This window comes from Eretmochelys imbricata, chromosome 10 (genome assembly GCF_965152235.1).
Source record: "Eretmochelys imbricata isolate rEreImb1 chromosome 10, rEreImb1.hap1, whole genome shotgun sequence".
Taxonomy (NCBI): Eukaryota; Metazoa; Chordata; order Testudines; family Cheloniidae; genus Eretmochelys; species Eretmochelys imbricata.
Window position 1 is genome coordinate 19,735,216 of NC_135581.1, and position 24,898 is coordinate 19,760,113.

A 24,898-nucleotide genomic window follows, 5' to 3' on the forward strand; every position below is an offset into this window, starting at 1 on the left:
TCGACTCACCACAGTGAAGACACTTTGGTGAGTAGATCTAAGTATGTAGCTGAAGTTGCGTAACTTAGATTGATTTCCCCCCTGGTAGACCAGGCCTTAGACAGAGAGAAGGTGTTGAGGGATGAGCTTCATCCCATCCACCTCCACATTCCTGAGTCACTCTGAACTCAAAGTCTAGAGACTTCTATTGTTTATTTTCACTGTTTTTTATTATTGGTCACATGGACTTGATATTGGTCACATGAGCCTTGGTCACATGAGCCTTGTTTCTGTGTTTAGAGTGTCTCTAAACACAGAAACAAGGCTCATCATTAATGTCTTTCAAACCAAAACTAAAATGCTTAAGGAAAACATAAATATCAGCCGTGCTCCAACAGAAATATAAAATGGCGTATGGCAAGAGATAGGAAAAAATAATCCATCTGGTCTAAAAAGAAAAGGAGTACTTGTGGCACCTTAGAGACTTACCAATTTATTTGAGCATAAGCTTTCGTGAGCTACAGCTCACTTGCATCTGATGAAGTGAGCTGTAGCTCACGAAAGCTTATGCTCAAATAAATTGGTTAGTCTCTAAGGTGCCACAAGTCCTCCTGTTCTTTTTGCAAATACAGACTAACACGGCTGTTACTCTGAAACCTCCATCTGGTCTATTACAGTTTACTTTCACTACAAGTGCTCCAAGGAACAGGAAATTTATAACAGACTCTACCATTACGGGTTCCCTTATTGCATTTTGAAGATTATAAATGAAGAAGTAAGTTTACACTTCAAGAACTCCTTCCAGAAAAAGGATCTCCAAAGTATGGACTTGCATAATGCTAACACAGCAAGTTTGCAGCACAGCCAATAATAGAACATGCATCTCATGACTCCCAGTCTTGTGCTTTAACCACTAGAGCATACTTCCTTTCATGGAGAGCCCAAACATCAAGCACTCCTCATACTCTGCTTTGGTCCTGATGTAGGACCAAAGAAATAAGGATTACAAGTTCCTGTGACAGAAAATATTGCATCTGCTGAAATAGTAACTAATAATTAATAAAAAAGCAGCATTTTTGCTTAGCCAAGCTGAAAAAATGGGAAGTAGATGCCTAAAAAGTTTCAGAAAGAGCAAGTTCATGATTTTACATGCCACTAAAATTAGCCATTGTAATCCAGGAATCAAAAAGCCTCTGGTCCATTGTGTGTTCTTAATTGCAGGGAAATTGTGACAAAAGATACTTACAAACTTTCAAAATATAAATACTTATCCTCCAGCTATGGACAGTTTAACAGCCCCACATCCTGCTGCCTGATGGTACAGCTAGAGGAGACACTTGGCCATGTGTCATTTAAGACCCGTATTTTTAGAACCAAATGGACTTTCTTTTAATTATTCTGGGAAACTCTTTGGTTTTAAACCACGATCAATTAAAGACATACGAAATAAGTTGTGCCTTCATTACTTTGCATCTAAGACAGTCTTTTGGGTTAGCCTCTCTCATGTCGTAACTAAAGTGACAGTGAAGATACCAAGTCTTGAGGTCAGACTATACAGTGGGCTTCAAGTTTTTGTAACTTCTTGTGACAGAAGGAAGGAAGAGGTAGTTTATAGGACCTAAAGGTATAAGTGATCTATTACCAGACCAGTATTATTTTCCCCTTCTCTTTCCAAGAGATGATAATATGAGCCCATCAAAAGTAAGGAAAAGGTCAGCCCTTGTGGCAAGCTTTTTTGAGACACGGCCCAGAACAACCTCACTGCAGCCTAGATAACTTTCACCCAAGCCAGAATTAGCAAGGCTTTTTAAACACACACACACACACACACACACAGAGCACTGGCAGCTAGAGAGAGAGAGAGAGAGATGCCAGGACATGTTTTTTCCTTATGCATTTTTGGAGTGATCTTGAAAGTGCTCATTTGAACTGAAGGCCATAAAGACTGATCTCCTCAACTTAAAACAGTACAGATGGAAGAAGGGCATCAAGCTACACTTTCCCCACTCCTGTCCTGGAGTAATCTACCTCTACATTGACAGAGATATAGTAATTTCTTTGCATGCTCAAATCTTTGGTTTCTCAGCTAAGGCAGTTCAGACAGGTGTGGTAGTGATATAGCTCTCAACCTTCCCCACATTTAAACTTAATTTGCTTCCATCCCACACTAATCTTTTATCCTGCCACTGGCTTTCATGACTGTAAAAACCAACAACTGAGTCATGAGAATGAGGTTATAAAAAATTATTTTATGATAAAGGTAGCCCCACATTGTTTAAAGCTTCCAGTCTCCTCCCTCTCTCTCTCTTTTTTTTTTAAATAAAGACTGTCCTGTATTTGGTCTTGGTCCCAAGTTATGGGCACATCTGAGCCTCTACCGTCGGCTGAAGTAAACCGTGTAACAGCAGTAACCAACCTTTTTCTTTATGAGCTCTCTACTCTGCTATAAAAATTCCACAACCCAGCAACGCCACAGCAACTTTTTCTCTGCACATCCAGTAGATTAAAACCCAGGGCCCGTGTTAGGGTATGGCAAGAAGTGCAATTGCCCACGGCCCCTCGAAGCTAAGTTGCTCGGGTTTCGGCTTCAGCCTCAGGCAGTGGGGCTCGAGCTTCACCTTTCTATCCCGGGCCACAGAGAGTCTAACACCGGCCCTGCTCTTTGGTTTATTTTGGCAGATTCCCTGCAATCTGCTTGCAGCCCCCTGGGGGGGGGGGGGGGGGCCTGGACCCTGCTTGAGAGCTGTCTAAAAGCAGTACAAATTATCAGCTGCACAGTGCAAGACATTACAAAGGCAAACCCTGCCACCACTAAAGCGGGCAAAGTTACTCAGTCTGCACTAGTAACTTCACCACACACATCAAAACACCAAACACTAGTGTAGATATTTAGCAGAAACTCCCACCCCACCCAGACCTGCAAACAAGTTTGAACCCAAATGATACAAAAATCACTGAGACAAGTGGAAACAAACAACAAGAGACATCAACTCAATCTCAAAGTGCTCTCTCATTACTTTATCTCCTCTTACATCAAACATTACTAAATAAACCAGCATAAATTAGCATACACAGAAATCACCATCGTACAAAGTAAGTAGTATCTTACTACTACTAAAGTTAAACAAAACCTTGAGGCATCTTTTTGCAGGAATTGCCCTCATTAAGTGGAATTACTAGCTCTTCCAGTCCGTTTGCCTTTCACAATCCAATTGAGACCAAATATTCATTCTCCAGACCATTATTACTAATGCATTAACGTACTACTACTATTTCACTTATACATGAAGCCAAATAATGATCTAGAAAGTAAATTAGACATCTCCAGGTTATGTATGCTCAAGAAAGTGTTAAATTTTAGCAGCCATTCCATATAATGATTTCTTGCTCAGTGGTTTGAGCATAGCCTGCTAAACCCAGGGTTGTGAGTTCAATCCTTCAGGGGGCCATTTAGGGATCTGGGGCAAAAATTGGGGATTGGTCCTGCTTTGAGCAGGGGGTTGGACTAGATGACCTCTTAAGGTCCCTTCCAACCCTGATATTCTATGATTCAAACTAAACTAGTGGTATCTAGATCTGCAGTGTTGTTTACATTAGCCAGAGTTTAATAAAATCAAGTTACTAAATTTTCAGGTAGGTCCCCTGGTCGAAGACTGCAGGATATAATCCTGTAGATATAAAGATACGGAGAATATCTTATTGCCCTTATATAAATCCATGGTAAGCCCACATCTTGAATACTGCGTACAGATGTGGTCCCCACATCTCAAAAAAGATATACTGGCATAAGAAAAGGTTCAGAAAAGGGCAACTAAAATGATTAGGGGTTTGGAAAGGGTCCCATATGAGGGGAGATTAAAGAGGCTAGGACTTTTCAGCTTGGAAAAAGAAGAGACTAAGGGGGGGGATATGAAAGAGGTATATAAAATCAGGAGTGATGTAGAGAAAGTGAATAAGGAAAAGTTATTTACTTGTTGCCATAATATAAGAACTAGGGGCCACCAAATCAAATTAATGGGCAGCAGGTTTAAAATAAATAAAAGGAAGTTGTTCTTCACTCAGTGCACAGTCAACCTGTGGAACTCCTTCCCTGAGGAGCTTGTGAAGGTGAGGACTATAACAGGGTTTAGAAGAGAACTAGATAAACTCATGGAGGTTAAGTCCATTAATGGCTATTAGCCAGGATGGGTGAGGAATGGTGTCCCTAGCCTCTGTTTGTCAGAGGATTGACATAGATGGCAGGAGAGAGATCACTTGATCATTAGCTGTTAGGTTCACTCCCTCTGGGGCATCTGGCATTGGCCACTGTCAGTAGACAGGATACTGGGCTGGATGGACCATTGGTCTGACCCAGTATGGCCATGCTTACGTTCAAACCAATTTTATGTAGTCAAGAAGGAAAAAAGGAAAAAAAACAAGTGAATAGGAGCAGGAAGTTTCTCCATGAGTTGATATAATTATTCCATCATGAAAACATCTGTGTGAACTCTTTTTCCACCTTGAGTTCTCTACATCTATCACATATTAGTCTATAAAAAGGTACACATACCTCTCCATTCAGATATCTATATGCATCTCTTTTACTCTCTAATTCTTCCTCTGCCTTGATACTGGTCTACCTTCATAACCCACAATACCACAACAAACAAGTGAACCAGCACTCTGGATACCTAGGTTTTATTCCCAGTTCTGCCAATGGCCTCTTGGGTTACTTTTGGCAAGTCAATTTCATCTACCTGTGCCTCCTTTTCTCCATTTATAAAATGGGGATAGTGTTTCTGAGCTACTGCATAAAGCACATTGAGATGATTCTGACGGAGAGCTAGGTATCATTACTATTTACAGCTATTTTTGCTTAGGACTCCTTTTATCCTTCCAGCATGTCGAACAAGTTTATTGCAGAGTTGTTGTAGCTGTGTTGGTCCTAGTATATGAGACCAGCTTTCAAACTCCACCAAGCGCCGAATGAGTAGGAAAGATAGTAAGTACAGTTAGAGACCACTCTGGCTTAAACAGGAAATCTTCAACCACCTGAAGCTCAAGCGTCATACCAGAAAAGTAGAAACTGGGTCAAGTTAGATGAAGGTTATATTAAAAAAAAAAAAACCAACACAAGCGTTCAGGGACAAAATTAGGAAGGCCAAGGCATAAAACAAGATTAACCTAGCTAGGGACATAAAAGGTAACAGAAAAACATTTTACAAATACATTACAAGAAGAGGAAGACCAAGGACAGGGTAGGCCCATTATTAATTGAGAAGGGAAAGACAACAGACAACACAGCAATGGCCAAAACGTTAAATGCCTTTCTTGTTTCAGTTTTCAACCAAAAAGTTTAGCAGTGGTCAGACGACTAACATAGGGAACATCAAGGTAAATGGGGTAGGATCTGAGGCTAAAATAGGGAAAGAACAAGTACCATAATTTTTAACAAGTTAGATGTCTTCAAGTCAGCAGGGCCTGACAAAAATACACCCTAGAATACTTAAGGAACCAGCTGAAGACATCTCTGAGCCATTAGCAATTATCTCTGAGAACTCATGGAAGACAAGGGGAGATCCCAGAGGACTGGAAGAGGACATAGGTACTATATATTATATCTATAAAAAGGGGAATGAAGACAACCCAGGGAATTCTAGACCCATCAGCTTAACCTTGGTACCTGGAAAGATAACGGAGCAAATAAATAATCAATTTGTAAGCACCTAGAAGAAAATAAGGTGTTAAGTAACTGTCAACATGGAAGTCAACAGTCAAGAACAAATCAGGTCAATAGACCCTGCTTGGACACACAATTTTTATCCACATCCAATCCGCGAACATGGTCTGCAGATATAAAGTGGCTGTTTGCAGATTTGCGGGACTCTAGATATAAAATTTGGATCCACATCTATCCACAATCAGCAAAAGTGGTCCATGGATATCTGCAGATTTGCACGACTCTACACATCAAACCCACTTAATCTTCCTTGACAGGGTAACAAGCCTTGTGGATGGGGTGGGGGGAAGTAGTAGATGTGGTATAGCTCAACTTTAGTTAACCTTATGATACCATCTCAAATCAACCTGCTCAAATCAACTAAGGAAATATATTCACCCTAGATGAACCTAGTATAAGGTGGGTGCGCAACTGGTTGGAAAACTGTACTCAGTAATTATCAATGGTTCAAAGTAAAGCTGGAAGGGCATATTGAGTGGGTTTCACAGGCATCTGTCCTGGGCCCAATTCTCTTTGATATATTCATAACTGATCTGGATAATCACATAGAGCAGTGGTTCCCAAACTTGTTCCGTTACTTGTGCAGGGAAAGCCCCTGGCGGGCCGGGCCAGTTTGTTTACCTGTCTTGTCCGCAGGTTCGGCCTATCACGGCTCCCAGTGGCCACGGTTTGCTGCTCCAGGCCAATGGGAGCTGCTGGAAGCAGCGGCCAGTATGTTCATAACACCTGTCATGGGTGGTATAGACTCTAGACAATACTTAATCCTGCCTCAGGGGACTGGACTAGATGACCTATCAGGGTCCCTTCCAGTCCTACATTTCTATGATTTCTTCAGGTCTGGGAAAGATAATCAGAGTATCACAGCTAAACACAAAGTGGAACAGATTTTTTACACATAAGGAGCTGAAACATGATGCATTCAAAATGAAGTGGGCAATTAACACCTCTGCAGTCATCAAACAAAGAATTTACAGATTGTTGGGTGGGTTCCAGATTGTTGAAATGAGACACAAAACCAGTATCTATAGTGAGCCCAGAATTGTTGGTATCTAGCAGAATTATGAAGTTAAGCTCCCAGGCTCATCTTTTGAAGGTGTTGTGCAGGTTTCCCTTGAAAGCAAGGACTGAGAGGTAAGATATGGAGTGATTGTTTTGTGGAAAACATTCACCCACAGGTAATAGGGTGTTTTTGTCATTTTTCCCGGTGAGTTCATTTGAGAGCGTAGTGATTGTCTAGTTTCACCCACATAGTTGTTGGAGCATTTGATGCACTGGCTGAGGTACACCACATGTTTTGATAGGCATGTGTAGCACCCATGGATCTTGGAAGGGGTGTTGTGGATGGTATTGATCATCATAGTACAGGAGATACGACTGCAGGTTTTGCATCTGTTATGGCAGCAGTGTCTGGCGCCACTTTGTATTGGTGTGTAATGGTCTCTGGAGAGTTTGCTTCTGATTATGAGCTTGGTGAAGTTGGGGAGTTGTCTGAAGGCCAAAAGAGGAAGTTTGGGAAAGATTTCTTTCAGGATGTGCTCTCCTTTGAGTAATTCTCCCAATTAGGTTGTAATTCTTTGATGATATCCCATAAAGATTCCAGGGAGGGGTGGGTAGGTGACAGCTAGGGGTGTGCAGTCATTCCCCCGCCCCCAATATTGAATCAGGTTCTCTCACGGAACTAGGGTGCCCCATTCCACAACAAACATTGATTTTATCTCGAAGACTAAAGCCAAATGTACTTCACGTACTGTGAACACATTTGCTTTGGACATTTAGTTATTTATTTTAAATTCAGCATTTGCTATGGCCGTTTTAAACTACAGCTGTTTTTGTGCCTGAAAGTTTGACATTGGCAGCCTACTATTGTGAATGTGTCCCCACGCTTCACTGTGCAATAGCTGCTTATACAAACATTATTATCTGATATGGCAGACATGTTATCTATTTCTATAAGTAATAGAAGGTTATTGCTATGCACCAAGAGCAGCTCACTTATCTTGGAACTCTAGGGTTGAGCTTAACTAATTAAACGAAATTACTACTACAAATTACGATACAAATATTTTCAATTTAAATCCAACATGAAATCTGATTAAATAAGACAAAAACTGAAGACATTTATTTGTCCTTTATGACAATATTTATCAGGAAAATTCTTCTCTCTCTCTTATCCAGTGTCCCTACATGAAGAATGGGACCAACACCCACCTACCTCACAGAGTTATTATGAAGCTTTGCAAACTTCAGCTAATCACTCTTAGAGCCCCACTCATAAGAGTAGCCATACTTGGTCAGACCAGTGCTATATCTAGATCAGTACCCTGTTTTCTGACAGTGGCCAACGCCAAGTGCTTCAGTGGGAAGGAAAAGAACAGGACAATGATAGCCCTGTCATCCATCCCCTGTCATCCACTCCCAGCTTTTGGCAGTCAGAGGCTCAGGGACACCCAGAGTGTGGGGCTACAAGCCTGATCATCTTATCTAATAACCACTAATGGATCTATCCTTCACAATATATTTAATTATTTTTTGAATCCAGTTATATTTTTGGCCTTTACAACATCCCTTGGCAATGAGTTCCACAGGTTGACTCTATTGTGTTAAGAAATACTTCCTTTTGCTTGTTTTAAACCTGCTGCCTATTAATTTCATTGGGTGAACTCTGGTTCTTATGTTGTGTGAGGTGTAAATAACTTCCTTATTCACTTTCTTCACACCAATCAAGTTTATAGACTTTTATCATATCTCCCTTAAGTCATCTTTCTTCCAAGCTGAACTGTCCTGGCCTTTTTAAGTCTCTCCTCATGTGGAAGCTGTTCCATACTCTTAATTATTTTTGTTGTCCTTCTCTGTACCTTTTCCAGTTCTAATATATGTTTGAGATGGGGCAACCAGAACGCTACACAGTATTTAAGATGTGCACTTACTGTGGCAAAACTGAGTGATTGGGCACAAAATGGCAGATGAAATTCAAAGTTAATAAATGCAAAGAAATGCACATTGGAAAACATATCCCAACTATACATATAAAATGATGGGGTCTAAACTGACTGTTACCACTCAAGAAAGATCTTGGAGTCATTGTGGATAGTTCTCTGAAAACAGCCACTCAATGTGCAGCGGCAGCCAAAAAAAGTAAACAGAATGTTGGGAATCATTAAGAAAGGGATAGATAATAAGACAGAAAATATCATATTCCCTCTATATAAATCCATGGTACACCCACATCCTGAATATTACGTGCAGATGTGGTTGCCTCACCTCAAAAAAGATGTATTGGAATTGGAAAAGGTTCAGAAAAGAGCAAGAAAAAAGGTTGGCGTATGGAATGGCTGCCATATATGGAAAGATTAATAAAACTGGGACTTTTCAGCTTGGAAAATAGATGACGAAGGGGGGGATATAATAGAGGTCTATAAAATCATAACTGGTGTGGAAAAATTAAATAAGGAAGTGTTATTTACTCCTCATAACACAAGAGCTAGGGGTCACCAAAATTAAATTAATAGGCAGGTTTAAAAACAAACAAAAGGAAGTATTTCTTCACACAATGCACAGTCCACCTGTGGGACTCCTTGCCAGAGGATGTTGTGAAGGCCAAGACTAACAGGGTTAAAAAAAAAAGTCTAGATAAGTTCATGGAGGATAGGTCCATCAATGGCTATTAGCCAGGATGGACAGGGATGGTGTCCCTGGCACCTCCATTTGCCAGAAGCTGGGAATGGGCAACAGGGGAGGGATCACTCAGTGATTACCTGTTCTGTTCATTCCCTCTGGGGCACTTGGCATTGGCCACTGTCAAAAGATGGGATACTGGGCTAGATGGACCTTTGGTCTGACCCAGTATGGCCGTTCTTATGGCATTATGATATTTTCTTCCTTATTATCTATCCCCTTCCTAATGGTTCTTAACACTGTTAACTTTTTTGACTGCTACTACACATTCTTGAAAAAGATACAGTCAACCATCCACAATGACTCCAAGATCCCTTTCTTGAGTGCTAATAGCCATTTAGATCCCATTATTTTGTATATACAATTTAGATTATGTTTTACAATAAGAATTACTTGCCATTTATCAACTTGGAATTTTATTGACCGTTTTGTTGCCCAGTGACACACTTTGAGTTCCTTTGTATCTCTTCACAGTCTGCTATGAAGTTAACTATCTTAACTAACTTTGTACGATCTGCAGACTTTGCCACATCACTATTTACCCCTTTTTTCCAGATCATTTAGGAATATGTTGAATTGCACTATGGTCCCAGCACAGATATCTGGGGGACACCATTATTCACCTCTCTCCATTCTGAAAACTGACCATTTATTCCAATCCTTTGTTTCTTGTCTTTTAACCAGTTACTGATCCATGAGAGGACCTTCCCTTTTATCCCAAGACTGCTTAGTTTGTTTACGAGCCTTTGGTATGGGGCCTTGTCAAGGCTTTCTGGAAGTCCAAGTATTTTATGTTGACTGGATCACTTTGCCTACATGTTTGCTGACCCCCTAGTAGATTGGTGAGGCATGATTTCCCTTTACAAAAGCCATGTTTTGACTCTTCCCCAACATATCGTGTTCATCTAGGTGTCTAATCTTTCTGTTCTTTGCTATAGTTTCAACCAATTTGCCTGGTACTGAAGTTAAGTTTACTGGCCTGTAATGGCCAGAATCACCTCTGGAGTCTTTTTTTTAAAAATTGGTTTCCCATTAGCTATCCTCCAGTCATCTGGTACAGAAGTTGATTTAAGCAATAGGTTACATACCAGTTAGTAGTTCTGCAATTTCATATGTGATTTTCTTCAGAATGCTTGGGTGAATACCGTCTGATCCTGTGACTTATTACTGTCCAATTTATCAGTATGTTCCAAAATCTCCTCTACTGACACCTCAATCTGGGACAGTTCCTCAGATTTGACTCCTAATAAGAACGGCTCAAGTGTGGGAATCTCCCTCAGATCCTCTGCCATGAAGATGGATGCAAAGAATTCACTTAGCTTCTTCACAATGGTGTTGTCTCTTCCTTTAGTGCTTCTTTAGTGGTCCCAGTGATTGTTTGGCAGGCTTCATGCTTCTGATGAATACAAACTGTGGCGGAGGACCCACCATATTCAGAGACATTGTATTTCCAGGAAGTTCCCACCAAAGTGAAGAAGAATTAGAAATAAACTTCTGTCTTGTCTCTTTTTTGATTAAATACTTTTGGCTGTGAATAACCTAAGTAGTCCTTACGTAAAATAAGCAATGTTTCCTTTTTTCTCCCCTAAATTCAACCTAGGAAATCAGGCAAATTATCAGATTCTGCTTCTTAGGATGGATAGGTTGAGACTCCAGTACTGTTAATGGCAAAAGCAGAAGGGGAGATATTGGGAAAAGGCTCAGGTTAGTAGTTGCCCTATCCACCATTTAATTTTTCAAACAATATGAAAGTCAGCCAGGCATGAGAAGGCCAGAGGTAATTTTTTTACCTTTCCCTTCCAATACACACACCCCAAATGCAAGACGATTTAAAATGTAAATAATTTGACTCAAATGTTATTTGATAGATCACAACAAAAACGTATAGAAAAATTAAACTCTGTTAAACTAAAACTGGAGACAATAACGTTGGAGGCAATTAAACATAGTAGCTATTTAAAAATGTAACTGTACTGAGACAGTCTCAACTGTGAGCTCTCACTTAGCATACACACAGAGCTAGGTCAGCAGCTGCACAGTGCACAGTAACTTCTAGATCTGCTTTGATAATACTGCTGGTATTGAACATCTAAAGGCAAAGGGGAGCTGCTGCTTGCATAATGAAGTAAAAGTTAAACTGCATTCATAAATTAATGATACTATAATAAAAGCCATCTCAAATCACAAACAGGATTTTCAGTTTAACAGGACCCTTAAAAAAATGACAGAGCTGAAACTTGATTAAATTCACACTCCAAGCATGTTTTAAGTTTTTAATGTATTGTAATCCTTTTACTCGAGTGTAGAATTATATAAAATGAGAAGCAAAATTACCTGTTGCAAACATAGTTTTGCCTTTTTATATTATTCATTGCAAGCTTTGAAATGCTGACTGAAGCAAGAGAGTGAGGAAGAAACAGTGCCCTTATGAAAAGGGAATTTGGTCTGAGGGGAAGAGAGGGAGAAACACTGAGTTCTGCAAGCTAAGTTAGATACAAGTAAAAATTAAGAAGCTGAGTGGTTAAACAAAGATGAGTTAAACCATGAAAATGGCAAAGAGTAAACAGGAAGATAAAGAACAGGTATGATCTGGAAAGGTTTCAAAGATGGAACATTAACTGAAAACTGATCCTGTTTAACACACTACTTGAATGTACAGAAAAATAGCAGCTGGCAATGTTTAGAAGGATTATTAACATGCAAATTAAGGAGGACATTTGCTTATCTAAAAGTGCAGAAATTCCAAGATATTTAGATCAGAATTCTATTATTAAAGCAGCAAACATTGCCAAAATAAAGGTTGCATCAGCATCTTGACAGTACAGTACTCTTCTCAGGCTCCTAATTTTCCACAGAATGAAGCAGTTTACAGCTACTCTCATCTTTACTATTGAGGCATGCCCTACCGAGAATGCTTCCCAGCACACAATGCTCCATCTTAACCTGAAAGGCCTTCAGAGGCTGCTCAGATCAAGCTGAAAGCAAATGTATGATGGGACCTACACAAAATTAAAAAAGCCTGAGGCATTTGCCATGCAAAATTTCAACACACAGTTGAAGTTTGGCAAAGCAATCAAACACACAGCTTCATAATGGAAAATGTTGTGTAACCTTATTATCCAGTACTACACACACATTGTCTACTCTCCAGAAAAACAGTATTTATTAACTAGGAAATTACTTTCCACATTTAAATAGGATTAAAGTTGTGACAAACTAACATGACAAAAAATTCCTTAAGGTTAGTTAACATGGTCCTTAAATAGTGGCTTTCAGAGGGAAAGAACATAACTTTTACCAACAAAAAGACATCAAACTATCTAAACTGTTTAACATTAAGATGATTATCCAAATGTATTCAAAGCAATTTTCAAGGGAGTTTTCAGAGTTACAAATGTGGAGATACAAGCACATATAAAAGTATATTTCTAGATTCTTCTTCCAACTAGCACTGATTTCTTTAAGTCCCTCTAGTAATCCTGTATAAGCACCTTTACTCTTGCAACTCTGGCTATCTTTTCTTCCTTTCCAATACACCATTATCTGTCTTTCCATGTTCATTTTTAATTTTAGCTTTGCAACTATTATTTCATTTTCAAGGAAGATGTAGGCTGCCTGGATAAGATTAAAAACCTGACAGAATCAATTCAGGCTTTCAGCCTTTCACGGAAAATAATGCAGTTACAATTTATTAATCTGTAGTATTTTCTGTACTATCATCCCTCAAGTTCTTGTAATTTACTGACAACTGAACCACAAACTTCACTTGGGACAGTCAGATTTCAGATTCCCAGAAGCCAGAAATATCCTTTTATCTTAGTCAAGTTTATATGTAAATACCATTTAAGCTGCAGTTAAACAATGGTTAGGGAGGGCTTTAGTTACGCCATTTAGGGAGGCCATGTCTAAACTTACAAGCTTACAGTGGCACAGCTATATTGATATGTAGCAGCATTATGACAGTGGGAGAGAACTCTCCTGTCAACATAATAAAACCAGCTCAACGAGCAGCAGTAGTAATCCCGCCGACATTGCGCTGAGCACAAGAGCACTTATGCCGGCAAAACCTGTGTCGCTCAGGGGGTGTTTTTCCACACCCCTGAGCGACAAACGTTTTGTCGACACAAGTGCTAGTGTAGACATGGCCCCAGTTTACCAACAGAAATGCGAGAAAGCCAATTTTCAAACAAAGAACAGGGTGAATGTATACAGTCAAGCAATGATACAACCTAGAATTTAGAAGTATGAGTTTAAAGTGGCAGTATTTGAATATTTACAAAATGTTATATGCATGTTTCCAGTATGGTTGCTGTGAATTACTATGTATTAATATATGAATATCGATATGTAATATTTTTAAATGACTTTGGTCAGTGAGGTAAAGTTACTGTCTAACTATGGTGGGTTATTAGAATTTCCTGTATGACTACTGATCCGACTTAATAGGGGGCTCTGGGAAGAAGAAAAAGAAAAGCAACACAATAGATCTAGATAAGGATTCCCCAGCAATATACTTGAAAGATAACAGGACAAGCTGTTAGCTTCAAGGATCTTGTCTGAAGGAACAGAACTACTGGGTGTTAGCCTAAATCTGACCTGCTGATGTAATCACAGTTAGTACCACGGGACTGCAACCCAGGGCCCAGTCAGTGTGGAAGACTCTGTAATTTCATCTGGAGCCAGGTGACAGTTAAGATACGTCTAAACAGCAAGCAGGGACCCTGACAGCAAGTCTTGGAGCCTGGGTCTATAGATTCAGGATTGCAGGGCTCATGAGCTGTGTAGATGTTCAAGGCTTGGGATCTGAAGCTCAGTCCCCCTTCGTAGGCTTCAGAATCTGAATGTCTACACAGCTCTTTTTCGTACTGAACCACAAGCCTGTAGACCCACACTATGAGACTCACCGACACAGGCTGCTGCATACATGTAACCATAAAGGATAGAGACCTACGAGGGATGCATTCAATGAGAGCAAGAGAGATCAGAGGTGCAGTTTGCTCAATAACTGTGACAGTTACTTACAAAGCCTCTACACTAATATTTTAGGGATGTTTCCCAGTGTTGCACTACTGTACCACCATTTCAGCTTTATGGGTGGCAACAATGGTGGGAGCACTAGTGTATTCAGAGCCCAGACATTTTTACCATGCGGCAAAACAGAGCAGTGAAAATACCTGTCAAGTGACTACCCTGGTCTTACACTATTGTCAGTGGGTAGCAATGGTAGAAATGAGGAGAGATTTTATGAAAATAGATACCGAAGACAAGTGCAAAAGGGAGATGAAATGGAATTCTATGTGCTTTATTGCAAAGGGTACTGAATATCCCTCTATCACATGTTATGGCGCCTCCTCATGGCCATTCTGGGGAATAGCTCACCAGGTCAAAGCCATCCCTCCACCTCTGTCTTTTTGTCTGCAGTCCCCTCTCACTCCAGGAGCTGCTTTGGCCTCTTCATTATGCAGCCCACAGGCTAGGTCACTATCATGCTTTCCCCTTCAGTTGTGGGGCGGGGGGGTGAAGAGGAGGAGGAGAGTCTCTTCCCCCCAACAGGCTCAGGCAGTCTTCCTGTGCACTGCCCCGCTGCTGCCACTTCCCAGTCACTAGTTGGGGAGCCCAGGCCCGCCCTCTACTGCAGGTTCCAATGGTTCTCAACATTTTCCTTTCTGAGGGTCCCCTCCCCCGCGCCCCCAACATGCTATAAAAAGCTGTGCCACAACAAGTGCAATTGCCCAGGGCAGCACACCACAGGGGGCACCGCGAAGCTAAGCTGCTCAGGCTTCAGCCTCAGCCTTGGGTGCTGGGCCTCGAGGCCCTGGGCTGCAGTCCCACGCAGTGGGGCTTTGGCTTTCTTCCCCGGGCCCTAGCGAGTCTAATTCCAGCCACGCTTGGAGGATGCCCTGAAACATGTTCATGGCCCCCCAGGGGGCCCCAGACCTCTGGCTGAGAACCACTGCAAGTCTGTTCCACCCCATACCTTTCTGCATTTCCCTGAGCCCTTTCTTAACCTTCTGGCTCTCCCTTCCTTCTCTGGGTCTGCCAGCTTCAGCACTCCCTCCTCCCAGGGAGCAACTGCAAGCTACATATCTGTGCAGGATCCAAACACTCCTCCCTCTTCCCAGAGACCAACTGCAGCCTGTCCCAGCAGCCCCATTTGTTGTCAGCTTCCTGGCCACACTGTTCCTACAGATGTGAGCTTCTACTAATGAAGGCTTCTGTCTGAATCTTAATTCCCCCAAGCTTGCCGCCTAATAGGCTAATCGGCCCCACTGGCCTGCATTAATTCTTTCAGTGCAAGTGTGGAGAGGACACCCCATCACAGCAGCCACTGAAGTCAACTGAAGCTAAGGGCACACAGTCCTTCTATCTAAGGAGGCTCTTCTATAGAAGAAGAATCCAAAAAGCAGGTGGCCACACCACAGAAATGGATGGTGCAAAGATACGTTAGGAAGACTGCAACGGATTTCTAATTCTCAGGAAGAAAGAAGATGGTAATGATCTACCTATCTGCTTGTTTCTAGAGCATCCATCAGCTTGGACAAAAATTCCAGTACATTGTGGCATCCACTAGTGACTTACAGCCTCTTCCCAAGAAGTGGCTACATTTCAGAAAAGTTGTATGATTTTCCGTATACAGTTTGAAATACTTTAGAATTAGAATCGCTATTACTAATTGTTTGTATGAAAGACAGGACATTTTAAACTACTACTTTTTTATAGGTTTCAGAGTAGCAGCCGTGTTAGTCTGTATCCGCAAAAAGAAAAGGAGTACTTGTGGCACCTTAGAGACTAACAAATTTATTTGAGCATAAGCTTTCGTGAGCTACAGTTCACTTCATCGGATGCATTCTTTTTTATATTTTATGGAACAAAGATGTTATTTAAAAATATATTACAGATCTTTTGTTTCTTTGTGAAGCAATGTATTTGTAAAAGGGGCATGACTCACTTGGTCTCCTAACCTGATTTCAGTTTTCACCCCCTGAAGTAATTGAAGAAAAAATGCGACAGATTGTTTCACAACAAACAAGTGCACAAACAGGGCTCATGTTTTACCAGAGCTTTCAAACAGAAAGGATATGACCTATAAATTTTTTTGGGGGGAGAGGGGTGGGTTCCTAAAATTATCTGATCTACAAATTCTATTCCAGTACGCTTCTTTCTAATGGTCAGCCCCTAAGAATCAACCTTTCCCTATGGGCAACTGTATTTTTTGAAAAACACTGAAAAGACTGCACATATTTTTCAAGTCAGGGATTTCACAATAAGGACAGAATCTCACCAAATAAAACATACCAATGGCAGAGTTAAAGAAATAAAGAAATCTGCCTTTATTCACAAAAAAAATTGACTATTCATAATTTATTATTCATTAATCAATCCATATTAATTTTAGAAGGACTGTAAATTAACTCTAAAAAGTATATGATCGCAACCTTTACCTTTTTAATTAAGGCCACCAGATCACAGCTTAGCTCAAGAAGAAATAATTTGTTCTTGTACTCATGCTTTGGAACAAACCCAAGAACAATGGGAGTCTGAAATCCTCAAAGTGATTGCGCGTTACCCAACTAATTAGTAAAAAGTGATACAAAGGCATATCCATCTTGAAAATAAGCTCTATAACTGAATTTTTCATTTCGCATTTGTGATATTTTAAGTTACGAGAAAAGTCAACAGGTAGTTAGAAACCTGAAGAAGAAAAAAGAAAGAGTTCACACACTGTATGCATGTGCCTATTCAAACTGAATCAGGCAACAAACTCTAAAAATGTACCCAACATCTATTTGCTCAAATATAATAGGTGGGGGGAAATATATACCCTGCCAAAGCTACTCCCTTGCTTTGCCACCATACCACATCTCCTGCTATTTAATTAAAACAGTTGCGTGCTGTTTATTACATATATGCTTAACTGTAATATTGTCAATAAACTTTTTCTAATGCAACAATGTTTGGATAGCTGAGAAACAAAACAAGATATTTGTTGAATGTCACCAATACTCATAGATAACATATTTGCTGAATAGTTTCTGAACACCTATTGAGCAAGATCAACACCACTAGAGAACAAACAAATAAATTTCATGAGTATTGTTGAATTACTTATCTTACAAATTCTCTCTTGAAGTAGCCAATCAGCTTATTATATGTTTAAATATTATTTGGCAGATATGTGAAATTAATGGATTTTTTTTCAGTTCTATTCAACCATCCCTACTTACTAATATATCTTGCTTTTCTTATATTTCTCTTCTTCTCTTTGCTTTAATCGTCAATATATTTTTCCTTCACTTCCTTCACTGTTTTCCTCTTTCCATATTCTCTCCCTGAATTCCCACTTCTCTCTTCCTTTATTTTCCTACGTTGTCCATTCTACCACCTCCTTTCCATGTTCTCTATATATTGTACTTCACTTCTCCAATTTATACCCGTCAGTCTCTTTCCCACCCTTTCTGACCAAATCCATGCATTGCGCTTGGAAATTTTACCAGACACCCAATAGCCGGAGCAATAGCAATAACAAAGCACGGCAACAGCCAGAGGCCAATATGAAAAGTAGCCTCCTAGCTGCTACAAGGGCATGCGTGTTGGGTCTCTGCTACTCAACCCCTCTCATAGCTCCCTCTCTGCTGCAATGGAAACCTATAAAGCTGCAGAAAAGGCACTGAAGTGGTATGTCTTCATATTTATCAAGATATACCCCATACCTGCACACTGCATTGTACACAAGTGGCTCACATTTGGGAGGTTACCTTCACAACAGTAAGGACTGGAGCCTTTTTTTAAACATGAAAACTTATGTTTTGCAGAAAGGAAAAGCCAGGGAAAGCCTCCTATCTGCCACGGGAGAATGGATTTTTCAAGCCCCAGTCACAATTTTAATACCTCTCAAAATTTTCAGGAAAAGTAGAAATAAAGCAAGCGCTCAATAGCTACTACAAGTCAGCCCAGAGAAAGTCCTCTGAACTCATGTACAAACAATCCAATGCACTTAATGCAAACCGGTAACATTTTCAGCAATCATGAATCTTACCATTATAGTCTGATGAGTAACACAGATTACTACTTCAGAACGATGTATCTTCCCAGGAACTCTCTCTCACTTCAAGCAAGTTGGTTTAACAACTGCTCCAGCTTGCACAAGAACTGTTTTTCAGTAAGCAAGGCAAGTTCCCAACTTGTAAACGCACAATGAGTTACAAGTTCCAGCACAAGTAAACCCTTAACTATTTACAAACCTTCAACAAAAAGCATGTCAGTTATATCTATTTATATGACTGAAGTAACTGAAAACGTGAGAATTCAAAGCTGTAGTTTATCTGACCAAAGCAGGAAACAGTTATTACAATGACCACATGTATCCACCACTCTATTTTGTGGCTAGTACCCTGAATACTTATCTAGTCTACAAGATATCACGTAAATTGGAATCACAGAAAGCACAGGTTCAAGTTTCACTAGAAACTAAGATTCTATATTTGCAGTAGCAAGTGAAAGCCCCATTCAGGATTAGGGCTCCACTTGATCCACAAAGCAAGTGTTTTTTTTAATCTCAGGTATAAAGGGGAACATTCCCATAAACCTCTATTCACACCCAAAGTTACTTTGTTTACATTACATTCAAGGTGATAAGGCAAGTTACATGTCTTATTAAAGAGACCAAATGAAAGCAAAACCAGAGAAAAATTCATTAACAACAGCTTTAAGAGCAGGGACCATGTACATATAAGTGTTTGTACGGCGTTTAGCACAATGGAGTCCCGATTCTGACTTGCTACCAGAATATTAATATTTAAAAAACAATACAAAGCAGAGAACCATGTAACCAACCATAGTGTAAGAAAAGCACATTCCACTACTTGATTTGGACAACCAGAATGTAGCCCATGTCCTAACTACTCAAATATCCAGATACAAAGTGCAGTTCAACATAAGATTGTAGCTTACAGAGAAGTGGAAGGAGAATCAGAGTTTGGGGCACAAAAACCACAACAATAAAGATAGAAGAACCTTTGCTAATTAACTTTTGAGAGACCACAACAAAGAGCCACCCATACTAATTTATTTACTTAACATACACAATCTAACCTTGATGAGACAGAAAACAATTAAAAGCACTTTTTCTCTTAACAGGTGTCACAACTGCCATAGCACAGAACAGGCAGCTCTGTTTGTTACTCAATAAACATGTGCTGTGGGCTTCACAATCTCTTTAGTTGTGGGCTTGTTAATCTATAAGCCTTATGTAGGTGATGCATCCTCACGCTCTGCCTGTAAAGCAGCCTGTACCATACAATTGCACGACTCACCACCACCTCATGGGGCCAGAGCTGCCCGTTTTCACCTCGGAGCTACCTAAACTGAAACTAAGCTTAGCCTAGGTGCGATTATCAAGATCTTGCAGTGAGTAAATACGTTTAGGAGACAGTCCTATACCACCGAGAAAGGCACAGCCTCCACACTAATCAGTCACAAACCCATTTCCCAGCCCATCAACCCCACCACCCTTTACATAACTATTGACAGGGCGAGAGAACTAAGAGGCATCAGCCAAGCTCTTGGTACCCTGGCGCTTCCCCTGGATGGGCGGGAGAGACTCTACCCCTTCCTCAGACCAAGGGCCCTGCACCTGTTCCCTCTGGGGCCCTGCAACCCCGCTCCCGGCACTCCCTTCCTGGAAGGGAAGAGGGGGCTGCACCCTCCCAGAGAGGGCCTGACCCGGGGAAAGGCTGCGTCCCTTCCAGGAACACCCTAGCCCGGCTTCCCCGTGGGGACCCCAGCCAGGCGGCGTGCGGGAGCCGCGGAGCACGCGGCGGCAGGGGAAACGCAGCCGCAAACCCCGCGCCGCTCTTACCCAGAAGGGCTCCGAGCCGCCCGCGCTGCACAAGCCCTGGATCGCCATGGAGCGCGGCGACGGCTAGGGCTGCCCGCACTCCACGCTCGCTCTCCCTCCCCAGCCGGCGGCGGCGGCGGCGCCTGCAGGGAAGTGGGGAAAGGCGGCCGGGCGAGCCGCTGCCGGGCTCCCTGATTGGCTCCTCGGTCACGGGGATGCTGGGGCTGTCTGCGGGAGCCCGCTGTCCATGCCCGGTGGGTGCAGTGCGCACGCGTTCCACAGGGCGCGGTTTCTCGCGGGCCGGCCCTGCCTAGGCGCCGCCCAGCTACAGCGTCAAGCGATTTAATGCCTCCGGGAAGTGCAATGATCCACGCAGCCTTGACTCGATAGGCATTAGGGGGCGTCACGTCATTACTACCCCCCTCATGGGGCACAGCTCCTAGTGCAGGGGTGGGGGCAAACGTTTTGGCCTGAGGGCCACAGCGGGGTATGGAAGTTGTATGAGGGGCCATGAGTACTCACAAAATTGGGGTGGGTGTGTGGGAGGGGGCTCTGGGTTGCGTGCATGCTCTGGGGTGGGGCTAGGGATGAGAGGTTTGGGGTGCAAGAGAGTGCTCCAGGCTGTAACCAATGGGTTTAGAGGGCGGGGGGGGGGAGGATTAGGGATGGGGCAGGCTGTTGGGGCACGGGGGAGAGGAGGCTCTGGCTGGGGGTTGAGCTCTGGGGTGGGGCTGAGGGGCTTGGGGTACAAGAGGGGGCTGTGGTCTGGGATCAGGGCTGTAGCAGGGGATGGGGTGCAGGGCAGGCTCAGGGGTGCAGGCTCTGGGTGGCGCTTACCACAAGCAGCTCCCGGAAGCAAGTCCCCCCCTCCGGCTCCGAGGCATGGCCAGGCGACTCAGCGCGCTGCCCCAGCTGCAGGCACCACATCTCCAGGAACCTTGGCCAATGGGAGCTGTGGGGGGCAGCGCCTGTGGATGGGGCAACGCATAGAGCCACCTGGCCATGCATCTGTGTTCTACGAAGGAGCCGGGGCAGGGGGAGGGTGTCACACCAGTTGCTTCCTGGGAGCCATGCGGAGTGGGGCAAACCCCCAACCTGCTCCCCGGCAGGAGCTGAGGGCCAGATTAAATGGTCTGGTAGGCCCGACGTGGCCGGCGGGCTGTAGTTTGCCCACCTCTGCCGTAGTGTAACCTACTCTAAACTGCTATAGGGCTCATGGTGCACGTTACATTTACCAGGTGTAGATGACATACTATAAGTGCAGTGTAACAAGTTCTCTAACTGTGCGCAGTGGAGGGCTGCAGAGCATTTGCTGATGATCTACCCTGAGCTAGTGGGTCAGAGGATGCTGGTGCTCCCTATTTTCAGTTGAGAGAAACAGAACTATTGGGAGGAGTAAATTAAGGGCCTAGGCCACTTCCCACTGAAGCTAGGGGAAGTCTTTCTAGGGGCTTGATCAGGGTTTAGATCAGGCCCCGCATGAACCAGTGTAGTTCATATACCTCACTTTTTTCAAAACAGACCAAATACTGGCCTAAAACACAGCTATATGCATATACTTTCCCCATGTTACATTTCCAAACGTTCAGTGCAAGCAAGTGCTGTAGTTACCATGTTTTTAATAGTGAATGCAAGAAGATATGAGCAACACTGAAGATGTTTGAGTACATAACATGTAGAACAGCACACACTATATGGCCACTTTTCTTCGCTACCTTATGTACACTATACAGCCAGCAACTATATGAAACACATCTGATATGCAGAGCTGGTGTAGGGCTCAGACAGTATCTCTTAGGCACGGTATCAGTGTTCAACTGATAATGTGTACAGTCTATAGCACATGTAGTGCAAAATATCCCTGGGCAGTGATGGCACTATACCCAGCAGGAAAGGGTGATAAGCATACATACTACACTACTGTGATTAAGCAATATATATTTGGAAATATTTATTTTGCAGGTCCCATAATGAACCTGCATTTAATTTTCCTTGTAATGTCTTATATAGTTAAGCTAAATAAGATTGTGTAAAAACACAGGTTAACTACAGGTAATACAAGTGGAGTTAATCAGAAGTCTTTGTATTCTCCAACAGCACCACATACCATATCTTGGTTTCCCCTTACTTGTCTTATACTTAGATAGCCTCAAAACCCTTCGGGGGAAATAGAGATGTAGTGTATAACCACAGACAGACAATGGAACACTACTGTCCCACGCAACGTGTTTGAAGGTCAAGATGGACCCCCACACACATACACACAAGCTCTCCACCTCAGGAGGGCTGAGAGTATGCATTCAGTACACAGTGATCTATCACACCTACTGCTCTTCAAGGCAGAAGAATTACTGACAGACTCCGATGAAGTGAGCTGTAGCTCACGAAAGCTCATGCTCAAATAAATTGGTTAGTCTCTAAGGTGCCACAAGTACTCCTTTTCTTTTTGCGAATACAGACTAACACGGCTGTTACTCTGAAACCTGACAGACTCTAGTAGAAGCCAGGATATGTAGCTCTCCTTCACAGCAGAGTCAAATGGCAGAATTTACATAGCTCATTATACTTGTAATTGTTCTTTATTCACTTTACACAATAAAACTAAAATGGTCCATTCACACCACAATCGAATGTTTAAATATTAACTTTTGACGGACTTAGTATAATTAAATATTTCTAAATCAGATTTCATACATCCTGTTCTTTCTTTAAGATATTAAAAACTAGTTGGAAGTTGTTTAACCCTTCCATGTCTACCATGACCCATATCCAAAAAAATGGGCACAGAGTAGTACTTAATGTGTATATGTACTACGAGCCCCTACTACAATGGTTTTAGATGTGTCCTCTGTGGTGGCTGCTCCACGAAGGATATACACCTTAATAATATTGACAACTACTAAGGATTAAGTTGAAAACACTGAGGTTCTGGAGTTTGTAATTTATTATTTTTAATAGCACTGTAAAATAGGTAAAATATGCTGAAAAGATAATAGTCCTTCTTCTGAAGAGGTTACAATCAAAAGACACATGTGGGTACAATATAAGGCAATACATTGCAGGACAAACAGACAAGAGGGTGATATAGCCAGAATGCTTCATGGACATGACAGGTCTTCCAACGAAGAGGGAGATGCCTTACTAGGAGGAAGGCATTTCCAAGCAGAGGGAAGGGAAACCTAGTATGAAGTCAGAAGTGGAAAGACAATACCTAATCTGTCTTTTCCTCATCTTTCTCTCCAGACAACATAAATGCAAAGATGCCCACACAAAACTTACATCACTACAAAAATACTCACACCTTCTTGTCAACTGTTGGAAATGGGCCACCTTGATTGCACTGGCCTCATTAGCACTACAAAAGTAATTTTCCCTCCCTTGATATTCACCCCTGTTGAGAATAGGCCACTTCTACCTTAATTGAATTGGCTCGTTAGTACTGACGCCCCACTTGGTAAGGCAACTCCCATCTTTTCAGGTGCTATAATATATGTTCTGCTTACTGTATTTTTCACTCCATGCATCTGATGAAGTGGGTTTTAGCCCATGAAAGCTTATGCCCAAATAAATTTGTCAGTCTCTAAGGTGCCACAAGGACTCCTCATTGTTTTTACACAAAACTTAGTTTCAAAGCCCATGTTCAAGATCCAAAGTATTTTATTAAGACCATTTGCTTTGAACCATCAGGCTGTCATTATACCAATGATAATGACCAGAGTTGATGGTATTCTTGTTGTTCTAAAGTTTATCCAAAACATTTAATAAAAAAATCCCCACAGACATTGACAGTACATTGTTCCACCAGCCTCTCAACTGGAATAGGTGTGCTATCGTATTTGGTGGGAGAGCATTCAGGTTGATAGGTCTCATAATTTCAAGCTAATTTGACAAAATAGATGGATTCTTTTTTGCAGAACTGCTAAATAACCTACAGCAGTTGGATTCTTTATTACTACATCTGAGGAAAGTTAGTTTAGTACTATACTTATTCTGATTTTGTTTCTTGATTAATTAATTTTTGTTTTATCCTGTAAAATAAAAGGAGTACTTGTGGCACCTTAGAGACTAACCAATTTATTTGAGCGTAAGCTTTCGTGAGCTACAGCTCACTTCATCGGAATGCATCCGACGAAGTGAGCTGTAGCTCACGAAAGCTTACGCTCAGATAAATTGATTAGTCTCTAAGGTGCCACAAGTACTCCTTTTCTTTTTGCGAATACAGACTAACACGGCTGCTACTCTGAAACCTGTTTTTTCCTGTGTAATTTAAGTATTTCCATACAGCTTTCAGATTATATTTGGATGGGTTGTTTAGATGCCATCTTGCTTAAATTGGTAAAGTCTGACACAGTGGGATTTCAAGAATGCAAGTAGGTGTAAATCTATGTCATTGTTAAATAATTTGTTGAGAATTATACCCGCTTGCATTCTTGAAATTTCTCTGTCAGACAGTACCAACTTTAGTGAAGATGGCATCTAAACGAACCCATCTACATATAATGGAATATAACAGAGAATGTATACTAAATATTATTTTAAAAGTCTATGGGGCTGATTAGTATTGCAATACGAGTGGCAATAAAAGATGTAAAAGCATCAAGAGAAAATGAAAGTCCTGCTGGATTTAGCAGGAGTTGGATCTGGCTTTAAATTAAACTTCTATCCACTTCATTCACCACAGAAACTTT

General features: G+C 41.7%; 1 protein-coding gene across 2 annotated transcripts in view; it reads right to left on the reverse strand.

Moving 5' to 3' along the window:
• LOC144271612 (multidrug resistance-associated protein 1) overlaps positions 1 to 20,382 on the reverse strand; it is a 96,001-nt gene extending 75,619 nt beyond the window's left edge. For both annotated transcript variants that reach the window (XM_077829064.1, XM_077829061.1), the window contains exon 1: positions 20,232 to 20,382. In XM_077829064.1, the coding sequence (XP_077685190.1) occupies positions 20,232 to 20,279 (48 nt within the window). In that variant the 5' untranslated portion in view covers positions 20,280 to 20,382. The remainder of the gene's footprint in view (positions 1 to 20,231) is intronic.
• Between the last annotated feature and the right edge of the window lie 4,516 nt (positions 20,383 to 24,898).